Source organism: Mobula birostris, chromosome 6 (genome assembly GCF_030028105.1).
Source record: "Mobula birostris isolate sMobBir1 chromosome 6, sMobBir1.hap1, whole genome shotgun sequence".
NCBI lineage: Eukaryota > Metazoa > Chordata > Chondrichthyes > Myliobatiformes > Myliobatidae > Mobula > Mobula birostris.
In genome coordinates, this window is record NC_092375.1 from 142,445,833 (window position 1) to 142,472,467 (window position 26,635).

Consider the following 26,635-nt stretch of genomic DNA (forward strand, 5'->3'; position numbering starts at 1 on the left):
AACTGGATTCCTGGCCTCCTGACCAACAGACCACAATCTGTAAGGATCGGCATTGAAACTTATGCCACAACTACTGTGAACACACTTGTGCCCCACAAAGCTGTATCATCAATCCCTACCCTACTCCTGCAACACACATGACATGTCCAGATTCTACTCTAACTCCATCTATACATTTTCAGATGATCCCACTGGTGTGGGCCATATTACAAATGAGATGAGTTGGAGTACGGGAGAGCTTAGTGACCAAGTGTCATGACCAGAACCCTTCTGTCAAAGACAGCAATACAAAATATCTGGACATTGACCCCAGGAAAGGTGTGGTGCACAAGTTCCTGCCCACACCAATGCTATTGGGTTGAGAGGGTGAGAACTTCAAGTTCCTATGGGTGAACATCATCATTAGTCTGACTTGGTCCAGCCACATAAATGCCACAGCCTAGAAAACTCACCAGTGTCATTATCTTCTCAGAAGGCTAAAGGAATTTGGCATGAGCCCTTTGACCCTCTCTAATTTACATCAAAGAACTGTAGACAACAGAAAAACATATGCCTGGCTGTTATTTATCAAAGACACCTCAATTTTCAATACCATCATACCCTCAAAATTAATAATCACGTTTCTAAACCTGGGACTCTGTATATCCCTCTGCAATTAGATCCTTAGCTTCATCATCATGAGACTCTATCATTACTAATTGGTGATAATATCGCCTCCTTGCTAACAATCAACACAAGTGCAACTCAAGGAATTGTACTTAGCGACGTGCTCTACTCTCTCTACATTCATGACTATGTGGTTGAGCACATCTCACCGCCATTTACACATTCGCAGATGATACAACTGTTAGTAAATCTGAAATGGCAACAAGAAAATATGCAGGAATGAGACAGATTGGTTGGTTGAGTGATGTTGCAATAATATTCTTGCACTGTGTCAGCAAGACGAAGTAACTGATTGTGGACTATATTTCTCACTGCTTCAATACAACAGCAGCAAAATTAAAGACCACATCCACCCCAACAATTTTCCCTTCTCCCCTCTCCCATGCTCAGAAAACACAAAATCCTGAAAGCATCAAAGGCCTGTCCCAATGCAGGCAAATAGGATTGGTGTAAGTGGGCATAAAGGTCAGCGTGGACTTGTTGAGTCAAGAGCCCATTTCCCTGCTGTACAGCTCCCTGACTCTGCATTATGTTGCCTACCTGACAGGTCATTTATACAGACACATAAGCAGGCAGGGAATGGAGGGATATTGACCAGGTGTAGGCAGATGGGATTAGTTTGGTTTGCCATCACGGTCAGCACATTGTGTGGAGGAGAGCCTGTTCCCGTGCTGTGCTGAAATAACTTTTAAGTCCTATGACTCTATAAAACAGTGTTCAAATCAGTTCCTCTATTTTTACATTGGAAGTTAAAAATGTTAAATATTTATGCTACTGTTTTTGCACGCATTCTCACAATAAATTCAATGAAAATCCATGAATTACCCTTCTTGAACATCTTTCTGATGATTCACTACTTTCAGAGGATGATGACGATGATGATCGATTTCTTGTTGTTGTTGTTGTTGTCATCTTCGTTGTTGATGTCATATTCACTGCTGAGGTTTGTCTAGTTGCTGGTGTGGTAGCTGATGTATTTGTTGAGGTACTGGATGGGTTTAGTGTAGAGCCTGTTGTTGTTGGTGTGGCAGTTGATGTATCAAGTGGGTCTGCTGCTGTGGTATTTGTGCAATTAATAATGACACTACGAACTCTGTCCTCTTCGATTAGGACTCGGCCTGTACAATTAGCAGTCTCCTGTAAACAAAATGTAATTCCATAAAACTTTCAAAGCAGCAGATTTGTAATTACCCTCAGAATATTGACCTATTGCTCATAGGCATCAGTTTTAAGTGGGTTATTCCTATAGGCATTGTTTTATCATCAAAGTAAGGTCCCTTAATGGAGAATGCCTATGTGTGACTTTGTTGAACTTGGGGAGGCTAATGGATGGGCGGCCTCGACAGATCAATGTCAGTGTCCAGTAGCATGGAGTGAAAGATGACTGAAAACCCTTCACTGCTGCAGTCTTTCTCCACTCACACTGCTATTGTGATATGACATCATCTTCCACCAGATCCACCGTTAACATTGTGGATGAATTGCTCTTTGTCTAGAAACTCTTCCTTGACTTCATCATCATGGGTGACCCTACCACGAGCTAAACTCCAGGCAGCATCTCTCTTGGGATTTCGGGAACCCACTTGTCTCTCCACCATGACAAGGTGACGGTTCTCGAAGAGGTCAGGGTGAGTAGCATATGACACACTCTAGAGACACTTGTATTTGTTTACCCGTTGAAAGTTTCTCTAAAAAAAAGCAATACTCTTAGCTTTGCAGTGGGCTCAAAATATTCATGCGCAATCACATATTTAGAACAGTGAGCATGAGCTATAAAAAGTTTTGTAACTTTTCGGAGGGCTTGAGATATCATGGATTATTAGGCTCTTGGCAAAGGCCTATAATAAGAAATGAGGTTTAAGCAGAGTGACCATTGTGGGAGTGTCCGTTGTATGAGTGGATGGTGTTAGAGTAGACAGCTTGCGGCTTTGGCTCAAGGTGCTCCGGTGAGAAGAAGCAAAGGCTATGGTAAATTTCTGGTAAGTTTCTTTCCTTGTTTCTTTCTTTGTCTATTGGTGTCTACCCAGAATAGAAAGAATGGATCCAAGGTTATTTGTGTGTTCCTCATGTCAACTGTGGGCGTTTTGAGTGACCACCAATCTCCCTGATAACTACATTCGTGTGAAGAGTATCCAGCTGCAGTATTAGGGAACTGGAGCTACAGTTAGGTGCCTTATAGATCATACAGAACAATCAGGAGGTGATATATAAAGGTTACAAGGAGGTGGTCACCCATAAGCTGCAGGAGGCAGGTATCTGGCAGACTGTCAGCAAAGGGAAAGGGAATGGGCAGCCAGTGCAGAGTACCCCTATGGTACTACCAGAGTAAACCCTCAGTGACTTAGGTCTATGGCATTGAGATTGGCTTTGAGGCTCTGAAGGGAAGTGGGGAGACGAGGAGTGCAGTGTCCCAAGGAAAGGGATGGCTGCTGGATGTTCAGGAATTTAGATGTTTCGAAAGGACAATGGAAGCAGTAAAAGAGGTGAGGGAGTGTCATTTCTATTGAGGGATAGGATCACAGCTGCAAAAAGGGAGAACGTTCTGGAGGGATTTTCAACTGAGTCAGTGTGGGTGGAAGTCAGAAACAGGAAGGAAGCAATCATTCTATAGAGAGTATTCTATAGACTCTCTCACACAGAGGAACAGATCGGGAGACAGATTTTGAAAGGTTGCGAAAACAAGACAGTGAGAGTGACATGAAGGAGCTGAAGAATGGACTTAGGAGAGCTAGAAGCTGGCATGGCAAGGACGGAGAGTAGAAATAAGGAAACCCTCAAGGTATTACACACGTATGTGAAGTACAGGAGGATGTAGGATCGATTAGGAATAAAAGAAGAAACATTTATCTGAAGTTGGAGGAGGTAGGGGAGGTCCTTAATGAATGCTTTGCTTCAGTATTCAGCAGTGAGAGGGATATTAATGTGTTTGAGGACTGTATAAAACAGGCTGATATGCTAGAACGTGTCATTGTTAAGAAGGAAGATATGCTGGAACATTTGAAAAATATTATGATAGATGAATCCCACAGGTTGGGTGGAATACATGACAGGTTACGATGGGAAGTGAGGGAAGAAATTGCTGCACCATTAACAATGATCTGTTCACCCTCACTGTTCACAGGAATGGTACCAGATGATTGGAGGGTGACAAATTTTATTCCTTTGTTCCAGAATGGGAGCAGGGATAATCCTGGGAATTATAGTCCAATAAATCTTACTATATTGGTGGGCAAATTACTGGAGAAGATTCTTAGATACAGGATTTATAAACATTTGGAGAAGCATAGTCACATTAGGGATAGTCAGCATGGCTTTGTGAAGGGTAGGTCATACTCACGAGCCTGACTAAATTCTTTGAGGATGTGACAAAGCACAATGATGAAGGTAGAACAGTGGGTTTGGTGTATACGGATTTTAGTAAGACATTTGTTAAGTTTCCCATGATAGCCTCATTCAAAAAGTCGTAGGCATGGGATCCAGGGAAACCTGGCTATATGGATGCAGAACTAACTTGCTCATAGAAGACAGAGCATATTTTGCCTGGAGATTGTTGTCCATTGTTGTTCTGAACTGTTCTAGACCCCTGCTCTTTGTGACTTGGACAAAAAAGTTGAAGGGTGGGTTAGTAAATTTGCAATTTACATGAAAGCTGATGGAGTTGTGGATAACGTAAAAGTTTGTCACATGTTACAGAAGGATATTGACAGAATACAGAGCTGAGCTGACAAGTGAAAGATGGGGATCCACCTGGAAAAGTGTGAAGTGATTCACTTTAGAAGGCTGAATTTAAAGGCAGAATACATGGTTAATGGCAGGAATCTTTGCAGTGTGGAGGAACAGAAGGATCTTGAGGTCTATGTTCATAGATCCCTCAAAATTGCCACACAATTTGATAGGGTGGTTAAGAAAGTGCGTGGTGTTTTGGCAGAGGATTGAGTTCAAGAACCGTGAAATCGTATTGCAACTTCATAAACCTTGGTTGGACTACACTTAGAATATTGTGTTCAGTTTTGGTCACCTCATTATTGGAAGGATGTGGAAGCTTTAGAGAGGTTGCTGTGGAGATTTACCAGGATGCTGCTCGGATTAGAGAGCATGTTTTATGAGGATAGGTTGAGCGAGCGAGGGCTTTTTTCTCAGGAGTGAAAGGGGATGAGAGCTGACTTAATAGAGGTATACAAGTTGATAAGAGGCATTGATTGAGCGGACAGCCAGAGACATTTTCCAATGGTGGAAATGGCCAGTACAAGGGGATCATAATTTTAAGGTGATTGGGGGAAATTATAGAGTGGGGTGGATATCAGAGGTAAGTATTTTACACAGAGAATGGTGGGTTCATGGTAAGCCCTGCCTTGGGTGGTGATAGAGACAGATACCATAGGGGCATTTAAGAAACTCTTAAGTAACAGCAAAATGGAATGGCGTGTAAGAGGGAAGGGTTAGATTAATCTTAAAGTAAATTAAAAGGTCGGCACAACATCCTGGGACAAGTGGCTTGTATTGTTCTGTAATGTTTTATGTTCTATGTTCCATTAATCTCCTTTTTGTGAGCTCATTGACTTTCTTGGTCAAAGGAATTGAGAATCAATGGTGGCATTGGAGTCATACATCTGCTAACTGTGAACAAGATTTTTTAAACGATAATTTAGTACTTTCATGGTTACATTACTAGTGTTAGCTTTTAAGTGCCAGATTTAGTTCAATAGTTGAACTTAAGAGAAGAGGGCGGGATCAGATCAGTTGCTGAGGGTGATAGTCGGACAGGGGATAGAGAATCAAGATCAGGAAGCCTCTAGCTAGAGTGATCTCAGAGTTGACTGCAGCTCTATGGCAGATCCCACTGGGAATCTGAGAGAAGGTGTGACATGAGGAAGTGACACTTTGAGAAAGGTAAATTATTTACAAATTAGTGATGGATACAACAGAGCACCTCCAAACCAGTAACTGACGCATTTACAGATCCAGGCTAAAATGGGCAGCAGATGAACTACTGATCCCAGGTGGGTGGTGCAGGGTTGGAACCATTTGTTGCCACCGGCTGCTCCGCATTCATCGCAGGCCCTTAGCAATAGCCCCCAATATATCAAAAATCAAAATGATCAAAAATATATATCTGGAAAACACTATCATTTTGAAGGTGGCTTTGTGTTTCTGCTCTTCAATCACTGAGGTCAATCCAATTCCAAGGCTGCAGATAATTAAAATATTCTGTTGCATAACTCTGGTATATATTTATTCTCATATTCCTTAATAAGAAAAGGAATCCCATGAGGTTAACAAACCAGTTGTTATGGGGCAAGAATGGGTGACTAACGGTCTGGTCACCAAACGTTGTATGAGAACTAGGGGCATGAGATTGCATTGGGATTCATCATTGGGAGATACTGACACACACCATCTGGAATTTGAAAATCAGAAAGCTACAGATGCTGAAAATTTAATGAAGGTAGTAGATACTGGGAGAATATGTACCTGTTTCCAGATGGAAGAAGCTATCTTCTGACTCTTTTGAGTCAGTATAGGTGGAAGTCAGGAACAGGAAGGGAGCAGTTACTCTATTGGGAGTATTCTATAGGCCCCCTGGTAGCAGCAGAGATATAGAGGAGAAGATTGGGAGGCAGATTTTGGAAAGGTGCAAAAATGACAGGGTTGTTATCATGGGTGACTTTAACTTCCGTAATATTGATTAGCATCTGATTAGTTCCAAGGGTTTGGACAGGGCAGAGTTTGTTAAGTGTGTCCAGGACGGATTCTTGTCACAGTATGTTGACAGGCCGACTCGAGGGAATGCCATACTAGATCTAGTATTAGGTAACGAACCGGGTCAGGTCACAGATCTCTCAGTGGGTGAGCATCTGGGAGACAGTGACCACTGCTCTCTGGCCTTCAGAGAGGCCAGGAAATTATTTAATTGGGGAAGGGCAAATTATGAGGCTATAAGGCTAGAACTTGCGGGTGTGAATTGGGATGATGTTTTTGTAGGGAAATGTACTATGGACATGTGGTCAATGCTAAGAGATCTCTTGCAGGATGTTAGGGATAAATTTGTCCCAGTAAGGAAGATAAGGAATGGTAGAGTGAAGGAACCATGGGTGACAAGTAAGGTGGAAAATCTAGTCAGGTGGAAGAAGGCAGCATACATGAAGTTTAGGAAGCAAGGATCAGATGGGTCTATTGAGGAACATAGGGTAGCAAGAAAGGAGCTTAAGAAGGGGCTGAGAAGAGCAAGAAGGGTGCATGAGAACGCCTTGGTGAGTAGGGTAAAGGAAAACCCCAAGGCATGCTTCAATTATGTGAAGAAAAAAAGGATGACAGGAGTGAAGGTAGGACCGATTAGAGATAAAGGTGGGAAGATGTGCCTGGAGGCTGTGGAAATGAGCAAGGTCCTCAATGAATACTTCTCTTCGGTATTCACCAATGAGAGGGAACTTGATGATGGTGAGGGCAATATGAGTGAGGTTGATGTTCTGGAGCATGTTGATATTAAGGGAGAGGTGGTGTTGGAGTTGTTAAAATGCATTAGGATGGATAAGTCCCCGGGGACTGATGTAATATTCCCCAGGCTGCTCTACGAGGCGAGGGAAGAGATTGCTGAGCCTCTGGCTATGATCTTTATGTCCTCGTTGTCTACGGGAATGGTACCGGAGGATTGGAGGGAGGCGAATGTTGTCCCCTTGTTGAAAAAAGGTAGTAGGGATAGTCCGGGTAATTATAGACCAGTGAGCCTTACGTCTGTGGTGGGAAAGCTGTTGGAAAAGATTCTTAGAGATAGGATCTATAGGCATTTAGAGAATCATGGTCTGATCAGGGATAGTCAGCATGGCTTTGTGAAAGGCAGATCGTGTCAAACAAGCCTGATAGAGTTCTTTGAGGAGGTGACCAGGCATATAAATGAGGGTAGTGCAGTGGATGTGATCTATATGGATTTTAGTAAGGCATTTGACAAGGTTCCACATGGTAGGATTATTCAGAAAGTCAGAAGGCATGGGATCCAGGGAAGTTTGGCCCAGTGGATTCAGAGTTGGCTTGCTTGCAGAAGGCAGAGGGTCGTGGTGGAAGGAGTACATTTGGATTGGAGGGTTGTGACTAGTGGTGTCCCACAAAGATCGGTTCTGGGACCTCTACTTTTCGTGATTTTTATTAACGATTTAGATGTGGGTGTAGAAGGGTGGGTTGGCAAGTTTGCAGACGACACAAAGGTTGGTGGTGTTGTAGATAGTGTAGAGGATTGTCGAAGATTGCAGAGAGACATTGATAGGTTGCAGAAGTGGGCTGAAAAGTGGCAGATGGAGTTCAATCTGGAGAAGTGTGAGCTGGTACACTTTGGAAGGCCAAACTCCATGGCAGAGTACAAAATAAATGGCAGGATACTTGGTAGTGTGGAGGAGCAGAGGGATCTGAGGGTGCATATCCACAGATCCCTGAAAGTTGCCTCACAGGTAGATAAGGTAGTTAAGAAAGCTTATGGAGTGTTAGCTTTCATAAGTCGAAGTATAGAGTTTAAGAGTTACGAGGTAATGATGCAGCTCTATAAAACTCTGATTAGGCCACACTTGGAGTATTGTGTCCAGTTCTGGTCGCCTCACTATAGGAAGGATGCAGAAGCATTGGAAAGGGTACAGAGGAGATTTACCAGGATGCTGCCTGGTTTAGAGAGTATACAGTATGATCAGAGATTAAGGGAGCTAGGGCTTTACTCTTTGCAGAGAAGGAGGATGAGAGGAGACATGATAGAGGTATACAAGATATTAAGAGGAATAGATAGAGTGGATAGCCAGCGCCTCTTCCCCAGGGCACCACTGCTCAATACAAGAGGACATGGCTTTAAGGTAAGGGGTAGGAAGTTCAAGGGGGATATTAGAGGAAGGTTTTTTACTCAGAGAGTGGTTGGTGCGTGGAATACCCTGCCTGAGTCAGTGGTGGAGGCAGATTAGTGAAATCTAAGGGACTACTAGACAGGTATATGGAGGAGTTTAAGGTGGGGGGTTATATGGGAAGCAGGGTTTGAGGGTCGGCACAACAATGTGGGCCGTAGGGCATGCACTGTGCTGCACTATTCTATGTTCTAAAAAATAAAGAATATTTATACAAATCAATAGTTAGCACAGGTGCTGAACAGTGTGTTGGTACATTCATCCAATCCAATTTCCACATGACTGTGAATCTCAGTTCACACTGCCAAGCAATTTCCCTCCCCACTCACTGTTTACACAACATTATAACCCTGCAAAGTTGCCCCTATAATGCAAGGTAACAGACAGTCGCTTTAATAGTTTCTGCTGTATGGGAGTCCACAGGAGATGTTAACCAGGTGAGGACTAATCTTCACACGTTCCCTGTGAGATCACAGCACTATGGAACCACGGGACCAATAGCCCCAGATGACAACAGAAAAGAGATTGGCAAACTTTGTAATACTTACAGCATCTGAGATGGGTTTCAGAGGACACTGTTCCAGGTCCAAAGTAGTATTCTTAGCACATTCAGTTTCCTGGACACTAATAGCTATGTCCAGCAGGGAAAAGCCATTTGTTAGAGGAATGGTCTAAAAAGAAGAACAATTTTATACTCAATGAATAGTATTTAAAAGTACTTGCACATTGTTTTCCATCCAACTGTGTCATTTGAGATCCCTGTGCATTACCACAATGAAGTGAAATGACTTGATATGTCTAAGGATGGAATCCAGTGTAAGGTACAGCAGTGGCCAGTATCAGGAGGATCTACAATATAATTCCTTTCAATAACTCTTGTCCTAGTGATGTTAGACTCACAAGTTTATAGTCAGTAGGCATTTCCAGCTGTCCTTCTTGATAAGAGGTACCACATTTACCATTATTTCCTTGCTTCAAGTTCAAAATTCATTTTATTTGTTGATACTTATGAAAAAAAACTCCTTTAGGCTCTTACCTGTGTCTTACTGCCTCAAAGATCCTACTTTTTCCATGCTTATCCTTTTGTTCTTAATATACTTACACAACTCCTTCAGATTTACATTAATCCAGTCCACCAATGATATTTTGTGCCACTCTTTCCCTTGTTAATTTCTTTAATATTATTGACAGTCCTGTACCACCTGTACCTGCCATATGCAAGCTCTACCCTCTTATTCAACCTTTGCTATCCTTCAACATTCAGGGTTCCTTCTACTCCTTACCCTTGGCTTTAGTACATACCGGGAGATGTTACCCTAAGTGCTCTCTCTTTCTCCTTTGAGTGCTTCCTCTAGATCAGCAGTAGATCAATGGAAAATCTATTTCACATTTACAAAGATGTTAGAACAGGGAAGTCCTATTATTGTGTTAATAACCTAAATTTCATGGTAAGAATTTCTCAAAAACATGAGAAAATATATGACAACATAAAATCACTTACTTGGACACAATTTACAGTCAAGTATTGTGAAAGTTATAGATATTAAAATATCAACAATAATAAACCTTTGTCCTAATATAAGCAGCCTTTACAAAAGTGTCATTTAATGTTTCTTAACATCAAAATAAAGATAACAGGAGCAAAAGGGTTACATGATTTGTTGAATTTTATCCATCATTACAAGAAAACATGGTTGATCCTTTATCCCATCCACTTTTCTGCACAATTGCCTTTTTCTTTAAGTCCCTATCAACTCCTGCATTCAGTGGAGAGCCAGATGGAGATATCCACTAGATAGGAAAGTCCCTTTTCTTTACAGCCCTCGTTCAAAGACCAAGAGCCTTGTAATTTATTGTCATTCAGATGAGATGTACACTTGCAGTTTTGCATTTTGTTCTGCTTCTGATATTCAGCTGCTCCTATAACTTCTGCACAGATAATCTGTTTTCAAATATTATTCAGCAACCTCAATTTTTTATTCTAATAATTCTTCTTAATATATGATAAGCTTCAATAACACTGACTCTTATTCTTTTAAGCTGCAATAAGTATTTTGTTGTATTCAATTTCATCTGATTTACAAGAATGCTGACTGCACTTGAGGGCTGGAGTTATAAGCAGAGATTGGGCAGGCTTGGCCTTTATGCCTTGGAGCATGCAACACTTTGGAATGACCTTACTGAAATGTACAAAATAATGAGTGGCAAAGTTAGAGTGAGTACAACTGGAGAGGTCCTATACAAATACACCAAGGTATTTTTACTCCACTCACCCACCCAGGTCAGCATTTCATTTGCTTTTCTAATTGTTTGCTTCACCTGCAGGTTATCTGACACTGTTGTTTGTTAAAAAAATAAGTCTAAATTGCTCTGAACTTTGACATTGTTTATTTTAAATTTAAAAAATATTAAATTTCTCTATGTTTATTTCTAAAATGAATAAACTCACTTTGTCACTTTTAGTACTTTCCAGGTAAATCATGACATCTGTCCACATATCTTTGCAGTTCCCACTCCCTCCCCACCACAATCTTTTTGCTTTACATTGTTTTGCCAATTTGAAATTATTTACCCACAGGCATTAATACAGGATAAGCGTACATATAACCCCATAAGCAACATTTTGGTATGCTGTATTAACAGCCAGCCAAGCTGAAAATGGTCCTTTCCTTCCTATGCTCTATATTCTGTAAGCTGAACAATCTTCCGTTCTCTTAATATTCACCCAGCAGTTGGTGAAAACCGACCAGCGGATTATCGGCACCCAATTGCCCGCCAATGAGAACATCTACCATTAACGCTGCCTGCCTGTAAAAAGCATTATCAAGGATGCATCTCATCCTAACCATGGACTTTTTATTCTTCTCCCACCCGGTAGGCACTACAGGAACCTTCGTTCTCGCACCAGCAGGCTCAGGAAGAGTTTCTTCCCTGAGGCTATGACCCTGCTGACCCTCACATCACAGCACTAAGCAGTACTGCACCCATATTGGACTGTCTCAGTACTCTTATATTTGTATGCTGTAGCACTTACTTTTTATTCACAGTTATTTGTAAATAACTCTATTCTTTTGCACTTCTGGTCAGATGCTAATTGTATTTCATTGGCTTTATCTGTACTTGGCACAATGATAATAAAGTTGAATCTAATCTAATCTAATATGCTATGTCCAACCTTAATAGCCCTTATTTTTGACTGGTGAGATCTAATTTCCCAAAAGATGATCACTACAAGTTCATAAGAATGAACTCTTGTTGATGTTATTTAATACTAGGCAAGTGATAAAAATGAATCAGTAAAATTTAATAGCACTTACCTGTACAACCTCACACAATTGGACAGCAAAGATGTTACTGATTGCATATTCTTCATTCACCGCTGTGATTGTAGCATTTAGTGCCAGGTCTGCCTCTGGAGAGGCTGTCTCTCCACATGTTTGTGCTGTGACAAAATAAAAACAGATTTAAAGAACAAAATATGTTTGATAGCTAAATGTTTCTGCCTCAACCTCCCCTCCTTACTATATTTCTTTAAAATCTACCTCTTTAGTCAAGTGTTTTTATCAACTGCTCTAATCACAATTTTATGCAGCCCTGTAAGTAACATTAGAATATTTTAGAATGTAAAATTATGCTTGCTGAGTTTTTGTTAGATTAATATTACACAGATTATCAGAACAACAAACCATAGTCCAATGCACACAAAACTCTGGAGGAATTTCACAGGTCAGGCATCATCTACAGAGGAAAATGAATGATTAATATTTCAGGCCGAGTCAAGTCTGGGTGAAGATCTTGGCTTGAAACATCCACTGTTCACTTTCCTCCATAAATGCTGCCTGACCTTCTAAGTTCTTGCAGCATTTTGAGCGTGTTGACACAGATTTCTAGCATCTGCAGTATCCAGTTATTCAACAGCAGTTTTCAATACTTACCAGAGCAGTAGAAAATCTGGACTGCAGCGAAAATAAAGATGACACTTTTCATCATGTTTGCATATGGTGTTGTAAGGTGCACCAATCTCATTCCTCTCTGCTTGCTGGTTCCACATTTATACACCGTGACCCTTCAAATGTATTGCATAAATTATGCTACAATGATGCAAGTCAATACCAGAGCAATTACTCATCTCTTTCATTTCCTGGAAACTCTTACTAATAAACAAAATTTTTAAAGAGCAATCTATTTTGCACAGGCTATGGTGTCAAATTTCTGTTTGGCAGTCAATGCAATCCAGGGTGCTAACTGCAACAGTCTGAAGATGTGAGAACTTTGAAGTACAAGAACTCCGGGATGCGGAAGCCATGTGGTTCAGTAACGTTTACCCATGAAGGGAACTGGCCAAGGTTGACTGGAAAGGGACACTAGCAGGAAGGATAGCAGACCAGAAATGGCTGGAGTTTCTGTGAAAAATGAGGGAAATGCAACACAGATATATTCCAAATAAGAAGAAATTTTTGGATGGAAGGAGGACACGAAAGTGGCTGATAAGTGAGATCAGAACCAAAGTAAAAGCAAAAGAGAGGGCATGTAATGAAGCCAAAGCTAGTGGCAACATAGAAAATTGGAAAGCTTTTAAAAACTTGCAGAAGGAAACCAAGAAGGTCATTAGGAAGGAAAAGGAAGGAAGGATAATGAAAGGAAGCTGGCGACTAATATCAAAGAAGATACTAAGAGCTTTTTTAAGTATATAAAGGGTAAAAGAGAGTTGAGGGTAGATATAAGACCAATAGAGAATGACACTGAAGATATTGCAATGAGAGAGTCAGAGATGGCAGAGGAACTGAATGCGTATTTTGCATCAGTCTTCACATTGGAAGACATCTGCAGTATACCAGACATTCAAGAGTGTCAGGGAAGTGAAGTATGTGCAGTGAAAATTACAACTGAGAAGGTATACTGGAAGCTTAATGGTCTGAGGGTGGATAAATCTCCTGGACCAGATGGAATGCACCCTTCGGTTCTGAAGTAAGTAGCTAGAGAGATTGCGGAGGCACTAACAATGATTTTTCAGGAATCGATAGATTCTGGCATTGTACCAGATGAGTGGAAAATTGCAAGTGTTACACCGCTATTTAAGAAGGGTGAGAGGCAGCAGAAAGGAAACTATAGACTAGGGGTAGGCAACCTATGGCCCGTGAGCAAATATTGGGATACTATGCTTATCCAGCCCGCGAGTGACTTTTCCTTATTCTGAGTGTTTCACACTACCACACTGATGGACATGCATGGCGTCTTGTTACACTGGCCCCAGGTTCCGTTTTGTTCCAAACCAAACACTGGTATATACGAATGACAGGAAGGCAGACTACCTTATTAATATGTATTAGATCAGTAGTCCCCAGCCACCAGGCCACTGACTGGTACCGGGCCGCAAAGCATGTGCTACTGGGCCGCAAGGAAACAATATGATTTAGCGGTATGATGAGTAAAAAATAATCGTCGCTTGGGAGCTTCTTTAGAAGAGGTGGTAGGGGACATAAAAGGTCTAACGCTGATGATAACACAGAGACAGCTGAGGCCGAGACTACAAAAAAAAAAAAGAAAGCTTCCTTCAACAGAAAATACGACAAGTCGTACATAAAATATGTCTTTACTGCGACTGGTGACTGGCACGCTCCAAGCCCCCTGTGTGTGATATCTGGAGACAAGCTGTCTAGTGAGGCAATGAAGCCCTCAACACTGCTTCGGCACCTTGAGTCCAAGCACCCTGCACTTAAAGACAAACCCTTTGAATTTTTTGAGCAGAAAAAAATGTGAGCAAGCGGGACAGAAGCACGTGCTGAGAACCACCACCTCCATAAATGCTGCTGCTCTGAGAGCATCGCACTTAGTGGCTAGCCATATTACTAAGGCTAAGAAACGTCTGTTTGAGCAGCTTTGCGCGAAAATGGATGCAGAGCACAATGCTTCAAGTCAGGTGGCTATCAAGGGGGAGAGCCCTGGCCAGGATTTTTGACTTAAGAGAGCAACTACAGAGATTTCTTTCAGGAAAAAAGTCATCACTGGCAGCACACTTCAGTGACAAGGAGTGGATAGCAAAACTTGCTTATCTGTGTGACATCTTCAACCTGCTCAATGAACTCAATTTGTCACTTCAGGGGAGAATGACAACTGTCTTCAAGTTGGCAGATCAAGTGTCTGCTTTCAGTGTCAAACTGGAACTGTGGGGACGGCGAGTGGACAGGGGCATATTTGACATGTTCCCTACATTAGCTGGGATTTTGGGAGAGACTGAGGCTGCGCCATCTTTCTCACACCTGGTGCGCGATCACCTATCTTCGCTGTCGACCGAATTCGAGCGTTACTTCCCAACCACAAATGACCCAAGACGTGCAAAGGAATGGGTCCGTGACCCATTTGTGAGTGTCCCTGGTGAATTATTCATGTCAGCGCAGGAAGATCAACTCCTCGAGCTTGCAAATGACGGTGGGTTGCCGACCCCTGCTATAGACCTATCAGCCTGATATCAGTGGTGGAAAGTTATTCAAATCAATAGTTAGGGATGAGGTTACAGAGTACCTGGAGGCACATGACAAGATAGGTCAAAGCCAGCATGATTTCCTGAAAGGAAAATCCTGCCTGACTAACCTACTGCAAGTTTTTGAGGAAATTACAAGCACGTTAGACAAAGGAGATGCAGTGGATGTGGTGTACTTGGATTTCAGAAGGCCTTTGACAAGGTGCTGCACAGGAGGCTGTTTAGCAAGATAAGACATATAGAATTACAGTTAAGTTACTAGCATGGGTGGAGCATTGAGAAAGCAGAAAGTGGGAATAAAGAGGTCCTATTTTGGCTGGCTGCTGGCTACCAGTGGAGTTCCACAGGAGTCGGTGTTAGGACTGCTGCTTTTTACGATATATGTCAATGATTTGGACTATGGAATTAATGGATCTGTGGCTAAATTTGCCGATGATACAAAGATAGGCAGAGGAGCGGGTAGTGTTGAGGAAACAGAGAGCCTGCAGAGAGACTTAGATAGTTTAAGGGAATGGGCAAAAAAGTGGCAAATGAAATACAATGTTGGAAAGTGTGTGGTCATGCATTTTGGCAGAACAAATACATGGGTAGACTATTATTTAGATGGAGAGAGAATTCAAAATATAGAGATGCAAAGGGAGTTGGGAGTCTTTGTGCTGGATACCCTAAAGGTTAACCTCCAGGTCGAGTCGGTGGTGAAGAAGACAAATGCAATTTTGGCATTCATTTCTAGAGGTATAGAATATAACAGCAGGGATGTGATGTTGTGGCTCTATAAGGTAGTTGTGAGACCACACTTTGTGTATTGTGTGCAGATCTGGGCTCCTTATTTTGGAAAGGATATACTGACATTGGAAAGGGTTCAGAGAATGTTCACAAGAATGAAAGGGTTACCGTAAGAGGAACGTCTGGCAGCTCTTGGGTTGTGTTCCCTGGAGCTCAGGAGAATGAAGGGGGATCTCATAGAAACATTCTAAATGTTAAAAGGCCTGAACAGATTAGATATGGCAAAGTTGTTTCCCATGGTAGGAGAGTCTAGGACAAGAGGGCATGACTTCAGGATTGAAGGACATCCATTTAGAACAGAGATGTGGAGAAATTACTTTCATCAGAGGGTGGTAAATCTGTGGAATTTGTTGCCACAAGTGGTTGTGGAGGCTAAGTCATTGGGTGTATTTACGGCAGGGATAGATAGGTTCTTGATTAGCCGGGGCATCAAAGAGCATGGTGAGAAGGCAGGGGAGTTGGGATGACTGGAAGAATTGGATCAGCTATGATTGAATGGCGGGGCAGACCCGATGGGCTGAATGGCCTACTTCTGCTCCTATATCTTATGTTCTTATGTCATCTGGGCATCAGTGACCTCCATTCTCCATTTCTCAAGATAAGATAAGGATGAGTGATCTTATTGAATCTCTTTATTTTGGCTCTTCCAGGTGTTTTACTCACCGAGAATGGTGGTATCAGCACTCTGTGTATGTCAGAACTTTAATTCCCATCCCCAGTATCGAGAACAACAATGATTTGAGAACCTGCTTCTCCATTGTACACTACAATTGTCCTCTTCCCTCCTCCCCCCCCACAAGTAGTTTTGCTGAATTATTTAGCAGCAGAAGCAACAACAGTTCATTTCAGTGTCTCAAGACTATGTTCTCAACGTACTATTGCACACAGCATTAATAGAAAATGTCACTGTTTTCCCAGTGCCCTCTCTCTTCTTCTCCTTGCACCCGTACCTTAGCTTATGAGCTCAATGCTGGTGGCAGTTACTTGTCACATGTTGGGAAAATTGTGCAATGTGCAGTGAACCATCAAATCCTGTGAGCCTTTCAACTACGTTCTGCAGAGTGGTTCAGGTAGCAGAAGCATTGTCCCAGCACAGTAGTGTTCTGCTCTTGCAGCAGCTTTCGTGTCAACTGTGCATGCATGCATGGTTTGTACATGGAGATGTCAGGATGTCAGTGGCATATTCCAATTAGCACCAACGGTCATGATTTGACTTGCCGTAGAGTTAACGAGCAGCTCACATAATCTGTGCCTGTCATCCTTATGAGGACAAGTATCCTTGTTGATTCTGGTGTATGACTTCAAAGTAAAGTGTAACTTCCTTGCTCTAAGTAAAGATCCTCAGTATCTTCCCTTTATGGACTGGTAACAGTGAGATGTTGCGATTACATACAGATGCTGCTTGACCTGAGTACCTATGCATTTTCTCTTTAAATTTCAACTTTACAGCATTGGCAAGTTTTTATTGTCGCATTATTTTCCCATTGTGCTTACATTATGTTCTATTTTAATTTTAATAATGGGTAATGCACTGGATCTTATGTTCCTTAACTGAAATTGTGTGTAAATGTGTGGAAGTCAATCCTTGGCGAGGTGAAAGATAATGAACACTTTTCAGCTGATAACTTGATAAGCAGAAACTGACACTTTCTGGTTTTATTTTTGACTTAATGTGAATGAAGAGAATGGAGCCTCTGCTTAAGTCAAATTTGTCAATTGGTGGGGGAGTGAAGTAAATTTTGTGAATGGTTTCTAAATAATTAATGAGGGACATCTGGGGAATAAAAGACAGGATTATTGCAACTAGTTTGTTACTTAAGATCATAAGACCACAAGACATAGGAGCAGAATTAGGCTAGCCCATTGAATCTGCTTTCCCATCTCATCATGGCTGATCCATTTCCCTCTTAACCCCATTCTCCTGCTTTCTCCCCACTGTTCATGCCCTGACTAATCAAGAACCTATCAATATCTACCTTAAATGTATCTAGTGACCTGGCCTCCACAGTCAATGGTGCAACAAATTTCACAGATTTACCACCCTCTGGCTAAAGAAACTCCTCTTCATCTCTGTTCTAAGTGGACATAGTTTTTGGGTAGATTAGGAGAATTGGCAAAACCTGGCAGATGCAATGCAGTTTGCCCTCAGAATAGATGGACGCCCCTTCAGAGCAGAGATGAGGAGGGATATCTTTAGCCAGCGGGTAGAATTCATTGCTGGAAAAGGCTGGGGAAGCCAAGCTGGGTAGCGAATTCAGAAGGAATTAAAGTGCTGACTAGTTTCTAAACTGGGAGCTAGTTCAGAAAATGGAGGTGCAAAAGGATAACTTGTAGATTGAGTAGGTAGGAAGGAAGGCAAATGCAATACTAAGTGCAAGAGATTCTGCAGACACTGGTAATTCAGACCAACACACAAAATGCTGATGGAACTCAGTAGGTCAGGTAGCAGCTATGAAAATGAATAAACAATCGATATTTCAAGCCAAGACCCTTCTTTCGGACTGGAAAGGAAAGAGGACGATGCCAGAATAAGAAAGTGGGTGGGGGGGGGAGGGGAAGGAGAACTAGCTGGAAGATGAGCTAGATGGGCAGGAAAGGTAAAGGGCTGGAGAAGAAGGAGTCTGATAGGAGATCAGAGAGAACCATGGGAGAAGGGGGGCACCAGAGGGAGGTAATGTCATGGTTCTGTTTGGTTGTTCCCCTTTAACGCTCCTTTCTCCTTGATTATGCCCTAATTTCAGCCATTAGATTTCCAATTGCTGATAGTTTACTTAATTACGGTACACCTGGTTTTCATCAGAGACTGTGAAATAAGTACGATGGTGTCACTATCACAGATTGCCAGTATGTTGGTCTATTCTCATGGGATATTTCATTCTCTCGTCTGCTTAGAACTGTTAGTTCTAAGTTTAGTTTCAAATCCTGCTCTAGTTTCAAGGTAGTCCCTGTAAATCCCATCTCCTTGTCAAGATCCCTCCGGTTTGCTGTTTGACGTTCACGTCTATGCCAGCATCCCCAACTCAGTAGATGTGCCGGTGTCCTGCACTTGGGTTCTCCTCAGTCGCCCCGTGCAACGGGTAATGGGCAGTAGAGTAGAAGAGGTAAGAGTCCAGACTGGGGAACAGAAAAGGAGAGAAGTGGGAGGGAAAAAATTACCTGAAGGAAAAATTAAAGTTTACACCATTAGCTTGGAGGCTCACCAGACAGAATATGAGATGTTGCTCCTCCTCCCTGAGAGTGGCCTCATTGTGGCAAAGGATGAGGCCATGGACTGACATGCCAAAATGGGAATTGATATAGAAATTAAGATGGATGGCTAGTGGGAAATTCTATTCTTGGTGATGGAACAGTCCCTCAATTTACATTGGGTTTCACCAGTGAAGAGAAGGCTGCATCAGGAGCACCAGATACAGTAGACAACCCCAAAAGATTTGCAGGTGAAGAGTTACCTCACCTGGAAGGACTGTTTGGGGCCCTAAATCGAGATAAGGTGGAGGTAAATGGACAGGTTAGCATTTAAGTCACTTGCAGGAGTATGTGCCAGGAGGGAGATTAAAGGGGAGGGATGAACGCACAAGGGAATCATGGGGGGAGTAATCCCTGTGGAAAGTGGAGAGTTAGTGGGGGGGGAGGAGAAGATGTGTTTGGAGGTAGGATCCTGTTGAAGATGGCGGAAGTTGCGGTGGATAATATGTTGAATACAGAGGTTCATGGAGTGGTAGGTGAGGACAGGAGTAACTCTATCACTGTTAAGGTGGTGGGAAGGTGGGGTGAGCACAGATATCCATGAAATGGAGGAGATGTGGGTGAGGGCAACATCAATGGTGGGGGAAAGAAAACCCCATTCTTTAAAAAAGGAGGATGCCTGTGATATCCTGGGCACAGATGTTGTGGAGGAGAAGGAACTAAGAAAAGGAAATAGCATTTTCACAGGAAACAGTGTGGGAAGAGGTATAGTCAAGATAACTGTGAGAATCGGTAGGTCTATAAAATATGTCAGAATGGACAAAGTGAAGTTAAGGGCAGAATGGAAGTTGAAGGCAAAGGATGAAATTGATGTGCTCAGCATGGGTGCATGAAACAACACCAATGCAGTCGTCAGTGTAGCTTAGGAAGAATTGGGAGCATTACCATGGAAAGCTTGTAGCATGGACTGTTATACGGAGCCAACAAAAAAGCAGGCATACATGGGGACCCAGTGGGTGCTCATGGCTATCACTTGAGTCTGGAGAAAGTGGGAGGAGCTGAAAGAGAAATTGTTGAGGGTGAGGCCCTGGTCTGCTAGATGGAGGAGGTCAACTGCTTCGGTCTTTTGTTGAGAAAGAAGCAGAGAGTTTTGAGGCCTTCTTAATGGGGGATTAGGGACTGGACATCCATGGTGAAAATGAGGAGGTCAGGTTCAGGGAATTGAAAGTTGTTGAGGACATCGGGAGCCTGTGAAGTATTATGGATGTAGGTGAGAAGGGTCTGAACCAAGGGGAATGGAATGAATATGAAATACGCAGACATGAGTTCAGTGGGGCAGGAGCAGGCAGTGACAATGGGCCTATCCAGACAGTCAGGATCGTGGACCTTGGGTAGGCGATAGAAATGAGCAATGCAGGGTGAGGGAACTCTGAGCCTGGTGGCAGTGGATGGGAATTCTCCAGAGTTGATGAGGTCAGCGAAGGTAGTGGAGACAATTTTCTGATGGTCTAGACTTGGTTCCTTTTCAAGGGGAAGTTAAGAGGTGGTATTTTAGAGTTGCTTTCTAGCCTCGGCGATTTAAAGCTCAGCCTGCCATACTACAATAGCACTCCTTTTGTTTGCGGGTTTGATGGTAAGCTTGGGATTGGTGAGGGGAGAGTGGAGGGCAATGTGTTCAGAGGCCTTAAGGTTTGAGGAGGAAAGAGGAATGCTGAAGCTGAGCTAGGCGATATCTCATCAGCAATTAGAGATAAAAAGATCTCGAGAAATCAGAGAACCAGAGCGGGGAGGATTGGAGATGATAAAAGTTATCATAGGTGGTGAATTCTTGCCAAACAACTGTGCTCGGACACGGGGGCGATGGAAAGCGTGCGTCATGGTGGACATGAAGCTCACTAAGGTGTGAGGAAGAAGAAAACAAATGTAATTTTACTATTTATTTAGAGAGGACTGGAACAGAAACCCAAGGATGCAATGGTAGGGCTTTATAAAGCATAGGTCAGTCAGATTGCATTCAGAGTAGTTTTTGGCCCCTTGTCTAAGAAAGAATGTGTTGGCATTGGAGAGGCTCCAGAGGTAGTTGACAAGAGGGATCTCAGGAATGACAGGGTTAACATATGAGGAAGTGGAGAGTAGGTATAAATGCATCTTATCCATTGTTTCAGAGAGTGACTAGTGAGATACACGAAGGTTTATTGTTTAAATCCCAGCTATTCAAAACTTGTGTCAATTATTGGGTGTGGGACATTCACATTCTATCCTGTTAAGGCTACTCAGGGAAGGACAATAGATGATTGTTCATGTTAATTGGTAGCCATTGCAAACTTCTATCCAGCAGCATCTTTGTCTAATCTGATTGACGAGCAGATCGTAGAGCTGGTGAGGAAAGTGTCCAGGTCATACAAATGATTGACAGCTGCCTCCATTGCCAGACTGCCAGTACTGATAACCTACTGATGTATACAATAGGTTTATTAGCGGACCAGCTATATGATACAGGGTCATCAGTATTGATATCCGACCTACCCTTGCCTATGACTGGAGAGTGATTTACATCACCAGAGCACAGGGGAGTGGGGGGGGGGGGTGGTGATGTGGAATAATGAGATCAGAGTGGAATGAGGTACAGGTACTTGAGATAGAGGGAGTACAGCATCCTGTGGAATTTTTCGGTGTGCTCACACAATGAATGTACTGTCCTATGGATAGACACCCTACGTAGGGCTGGTGCTATCATGCTCAGAAGAGGGAGAGATTCTGTATGAGTCAGGATCAGCAAACACTGATTATCCATAGAACAGACAACATGGCCACAGAAACCCTGAGAAGCGTAGACAGAAGACAGGATACTTTATGTGAACCATATCAGGAGGTCCCAAAGGAAGGTCCAAACACAGAACACAGTAGCAAGGAATGGCTGCAGGATAGCATAGTAGTCAGCACAACACATTACCAAGAGAGCTGTAAGATTGGGGTTCAATTCCTCCTGCTGTCTGTTTCCTCTCTAAATGTACTGCCCTCACCTCGCTCCACACTAATCCCAATCTTACTACCAAACTTGCAGACAAAGCTGTTACAATGTGGCAGACTGACCTCTACCATGTGGCAACACTCAGACATCTCCTTATACCTACCCCTTTTCTTTTTAAATCTTTTTATTATTTTTCAAAATGATAAACAAAATAACAATGTTATATAGAAACATAGAAAATAGGTGCAGGAGTAGGCCATTCGGCCCTTTGAGTCTGCACCGCCATTTATTATGATCATGGCTGATCATCCAACTCAGAACCCCACCCCAGCCTTCCCTTCATACCCCCTGATCCCCGTAGCCACAAGGGCCATATCTAACTCCCTCTTAAATACAGCCAATGTACTGGCCTCAACTGCTTCTTGTGGCAGAGAATTCCACAGATTCACCACTCTCTGTGTGAAGAAGTTTTTCCTAATCTCGGTCCTAAAAGGCTTCCCCTTTATCCTCAAACTGTGATTGGAATAATCTTATTATTAATAAACATATACAAAAAGATTTCAAATAACATAGGTATAATAGACTTCCAAACTCATGATGAAATTAATCATAAAGAAGAAAAAGAAATAAAAAGAGAAAAAATACATATATAAAGAAAAATCCCCCAAAGAGAAAAAAAGGAGCTAAATACTAAACCCAAAAAAAGCAAACAGAACAAAACAGGGCTAGACCAATATCTTAAATCGAACACGTTCAGTAGTGTCGTCAACTCCCCTCCTCTATTCATATACTTTAAGTTAATAAAGATTTGGAAAGGTCAGATTACATCATAGGAAAATGTTACGTAAAAGGTTTCGAAGTTTTTTCAAATTTAACCGAAGGATCAAAAATATCACTTCTAATTTTTTCTAAATTTAAACTTAATATAGTTTGGGAAAACCATTGAAATGTAGTAGGAGGATTGGTCTCCTTCCAGTTCAATAAAATAGATCTTCTGGCCATTAAAATAACAAATGCTATCATCTAACAGGCTGAAGAAGACAAAGATCTATGTTCTACCATTGGTAATCCAAAAATTGCCGTAATAGGTTGGGGTACCTACCCCTTAAAGAGGATCCCACGCTGGATCATCAGAAACTGTTTCTGACATCAACTCTGGAGACTCACTTCCACTGCCACCAAACTAATAGTTCCCTTACCCTGCACTGCTTGCTTCTATCTCCTGCCCAAGATCCACAATCCTGACTGTCCAGGTAGGCCTATTGTCTCTGCTTGTTCCTGTCCCAATGAACTCACGTCCGTTCTGACCCCCTTGTTTCAATCTATGCCCACCTACATTTGTGACACTTCTCATGCTCTTGATTTCCTCAGTACGTTTCAATTCCCTGGCCTTGACCACCTCATTTTCACCATGGATGTCCAGTCCATATGCATTTCTATCCCCATCAAGAAGGCCTCAAAGCTCTAGGTATCATTCTTAATAAAAGAACCAACCAGTTTCCCTCTTCCAACACCCTTCCCCATCTAGCAGAACTCTCCTTACCATCAACAATTTTTCCTTTGGCTCTTCCTACTTTCTCCAGACTCGAGGGGTTGCCATGGGCACGTGCCTGGGCCCAAGCTACTCCAGCCTCTCTGTTGATGTTGTAGACTAGCCCATGTTCCAAGACTTCCCCGGTAATGTCCCCCAGCTATTCCTCCACTACATTTATGACTGCATTGGTGCTGTTTATGCACCCATGCTGAGCACGTTAATTCCATCAACTTTGCCACTGACTTCCACCATACTCTTAAACTCACTTGGTCTATTTCTGACAGCTCTATGTTCTTTCTCTATCTCTCTGTCTCCATCTCTGGCGATAAACTGTTGACCAATATCTTTGATCAACCTACTGATTCTCACAGTTATCTTGACTTTTCTTCTTCCTACCCTGTCTCGTGGAAAAATGCTATTTCCTTTTCTCAGTTCCTTCGTCTCCATTGTATCTGTTCCTAGGATGCAGCTTTCTTTTCTAGAACATGCCCTCTTTCAAAGACCGGTGTTTCCCTTCCTCCACCATAGATGCTGCTGTCATCTGCATCTCCTCCATTTCCCAGACTTCTACGCTCACCCCATCTTCCCACGACCTCAACAGTGATAGAACTCCTCTTGTCCTTACCAATCACCCCATGAGCCTTTGCATCCAACACATCATCTGCCCCAACTTCCACCATTGGCAAAGTGATGCTACCACTAAACATATCTTTACCTCTGCCCCACCCTCCTTGATTCCCTTGTCCAAATGTTGATCCCCACTAATCTCCCTCCTGGCGCTTTTCCCTGCCAGCAGCCTAAGTGCCAGTACACCTCTTCCCTCACCTCTATTCAAGGCCCCAAACAGTCCTTCCATGTGAGACAGGCACTTTACTTGTGAAGGTGCTAGGGTAGTCTGTTGTGTCCAGTGCTCCCGAGGTGGCCTCCTCTACATTGGTGAAAACCATCATAAACTGCTTTGTTGAACACCTCTGCCCCATCCTCCAAAAAGGAGAACTCCCCAGTGGCCAAACATTTTAATTGTGATTCCCATTCCTGTTCTGACATGTCGGTCCATGGCCTCCTCTTGTGCCAAGATGAGGCCACCCTCAGGGTGGAGGAGCAAGACCTTGTATTCCATTTGGGCAGCCTCCAACCTGACAGCATGAATATCAATTTCTCCCTCGTTAAAATAAAAATTTCCTTCTCCTCCCCTCTTTTTCTATTCTGCACTCTGGTCTCTTCTCTCTTTTTACCTGCTTGTCCTCTCTTCCTTCTCTTTCTCCTGTGGTCTAATATATTCTCCTATCCCTGGGGTGAGCAACCTTTTTGCCTCTGTGGGCTGGATTGCGTATTAATGAATGGACGGTGGGCCAGATAAGTGTCATTAAAAACTTGAAATATGGGAATTATCCATTTAAATACATCTAGTTATGTTTTGCCTCATTTGTGCTTAAGGTTGCCGACCCCTGTCCTATCATATTCCTTCCTCTCCAGCCCTTCGCATTTTCTACTCACCTGGCTTCACCAATGACCTTCTAGCTAGCTTCCTTCCCCTCCCCCTACCTTTTTAATCCTCGTGTCTTCCCTTTCCGTTTCCAGTCCTGAAGAAGGGTCTCAGCCTGAAACACTTCCATAGAATCTGTTTAACTTCTTGAGTTCCTCCAGCATTTTGTGTGTGTTGTGTGTGTTGCTTTGGATTTCCAGCATCTGCAGATTGTCTTTATGATTAGCTGCTCCACTGGGAAGTCTCTTTGAGGGATGCCTAACCTGAAGAAGTTTAATATCTTCCCTTTGACGAGAGATCAGTGAGACTTCCTGTGATCTCGACTGCCCTCCGACTCTTTGACCATATCAGAATCAGGTTCAGGCTTAGTAGCACTGGCATATGTTGTGAACTCTGGTGGCTTTGCTGCAGCAGTACAATTCAATTCATAATGATAGAAAAAACCTGCAAGTTACAGGAAGTAAACTGCTGAAGGATGGACTGAAAATTGGTGCAGCTGGCTTTAAGGGTCAGTGGGAATGGGCCACAGTCTAAGGTCCTCCTTTTACCACACACAGAAGGTCAGAGTCAGGTGGGGGAAGTTCCTCATATAATGGAAAGGTATATCAACCCAGTGGGCCATGTAAAGGATAATGCTAGGTTTGTGGCCAAGATCGACAAACGGTTGTGTCACAGATGTAGGTGAGAAGGGACTGAACCACGAGGGATAGATTGGAGTCGAGGTATGCAGACATGAGCTTGATGGGGCAGGAGCAGGCAGAAAGAATGGACCTACTCGGACAAATAAGTTTGTGGATATTAGATAGGACAGGGAAAGGAACGGTGCAGCATTCAGGAACGATGAGATTGGTGGCAGAGGCTGGGAGATCTCCAGAGATGATGAGGAAACAATTATCAAGGGGGAGTTGAGAAGAGATGATCGAGAATTGCCACCTGCCCCCAGCAACACAGAGGTCAGTCCGCCACACTACAACAGAATCCTCTTTATCTGCGAGGTTGATGGTAAGGTTGGGATTGGTGAGGAGAGACTGGAGGGCAGTGCATTCAGAGGGCTTAAAGTTCAAGGAGGAGAGAGTAGTGACATAGTTGAACCCACTGGTGTCTCATCGGCAATTAGAACTGGAAAGATACAGAGCAGGCAGAGAATTGGAACAGGTGACTAAGAAGAGACTGAGGGTTGGAGACAGGAGAAGGGTCTCTCAGTGTTGAGTAGGAAATTCTTGTTGATGAAGTGGGCTCGGAGACAGAGATGAGAGAAGAAGAATTCGGCATTGAGGTGGCACGGAAATCACTGAGATGTGAGCGAAGGGAGAAAAATGTTATGACAGCGTTCATTTCGAGAGGACTAGAACACAAAAGCAAGGGTGTAATGCTGAGGCTTTACAGGGCATTGGTCAGATCGCATTTGGAGTATTGTGAGTAATTCTGGGCCCCTTATCTGAGAAAGAATGTGCTGGAATTGGACAGGGTCCAGAGGAGGTTCATGAGAAGGATCCCGGGAATGACAGGGTTAACGTGTGAAGAAGTGAGCAGTCAGTATAAATGTATCGTATCCAGGGTTGCAGACAGTGACTAGTGAGATAGTTTAAATCCCATCTGTCAAAACTTACGCCAATGATTTTATTGATGGATATGTTCTGTTTCTCAGCCT

At 42.8% G+C, this 26,635-nt stretch overlaps 1 protein-coding gene across 1 annotated transcript in view; it reads right to left on the bottom strand.

The window, feature by feature from the left end:
* The window catches only part of LOC140198600 (uncharacterized), a 46,499-nt gene that overhangs the window by 6,584 nt on the left and 13,280 nt on the right, over window positions 1-26,635 (bottom strand). The window contains exons 2-4 of the mRNA XM_072259598.1: window positions 11,858-11,982; window positions 9,089-9,211; window positions 1,492-1,803 (exon numbers count right to left, since the gene is read on the bottom strand). Coding sequence (XP_072115699.1) covers window positions 1,492-1,803; window positions 9,089-9,211; window positions 11,858-11,982 — 560 coding nt within the window. The remainder of the gene's footprint in view (window positions 1-1,491; window positions 1,804-9,088; window positions 9,212-11,857; window positions 11,983-26,635) is intronic.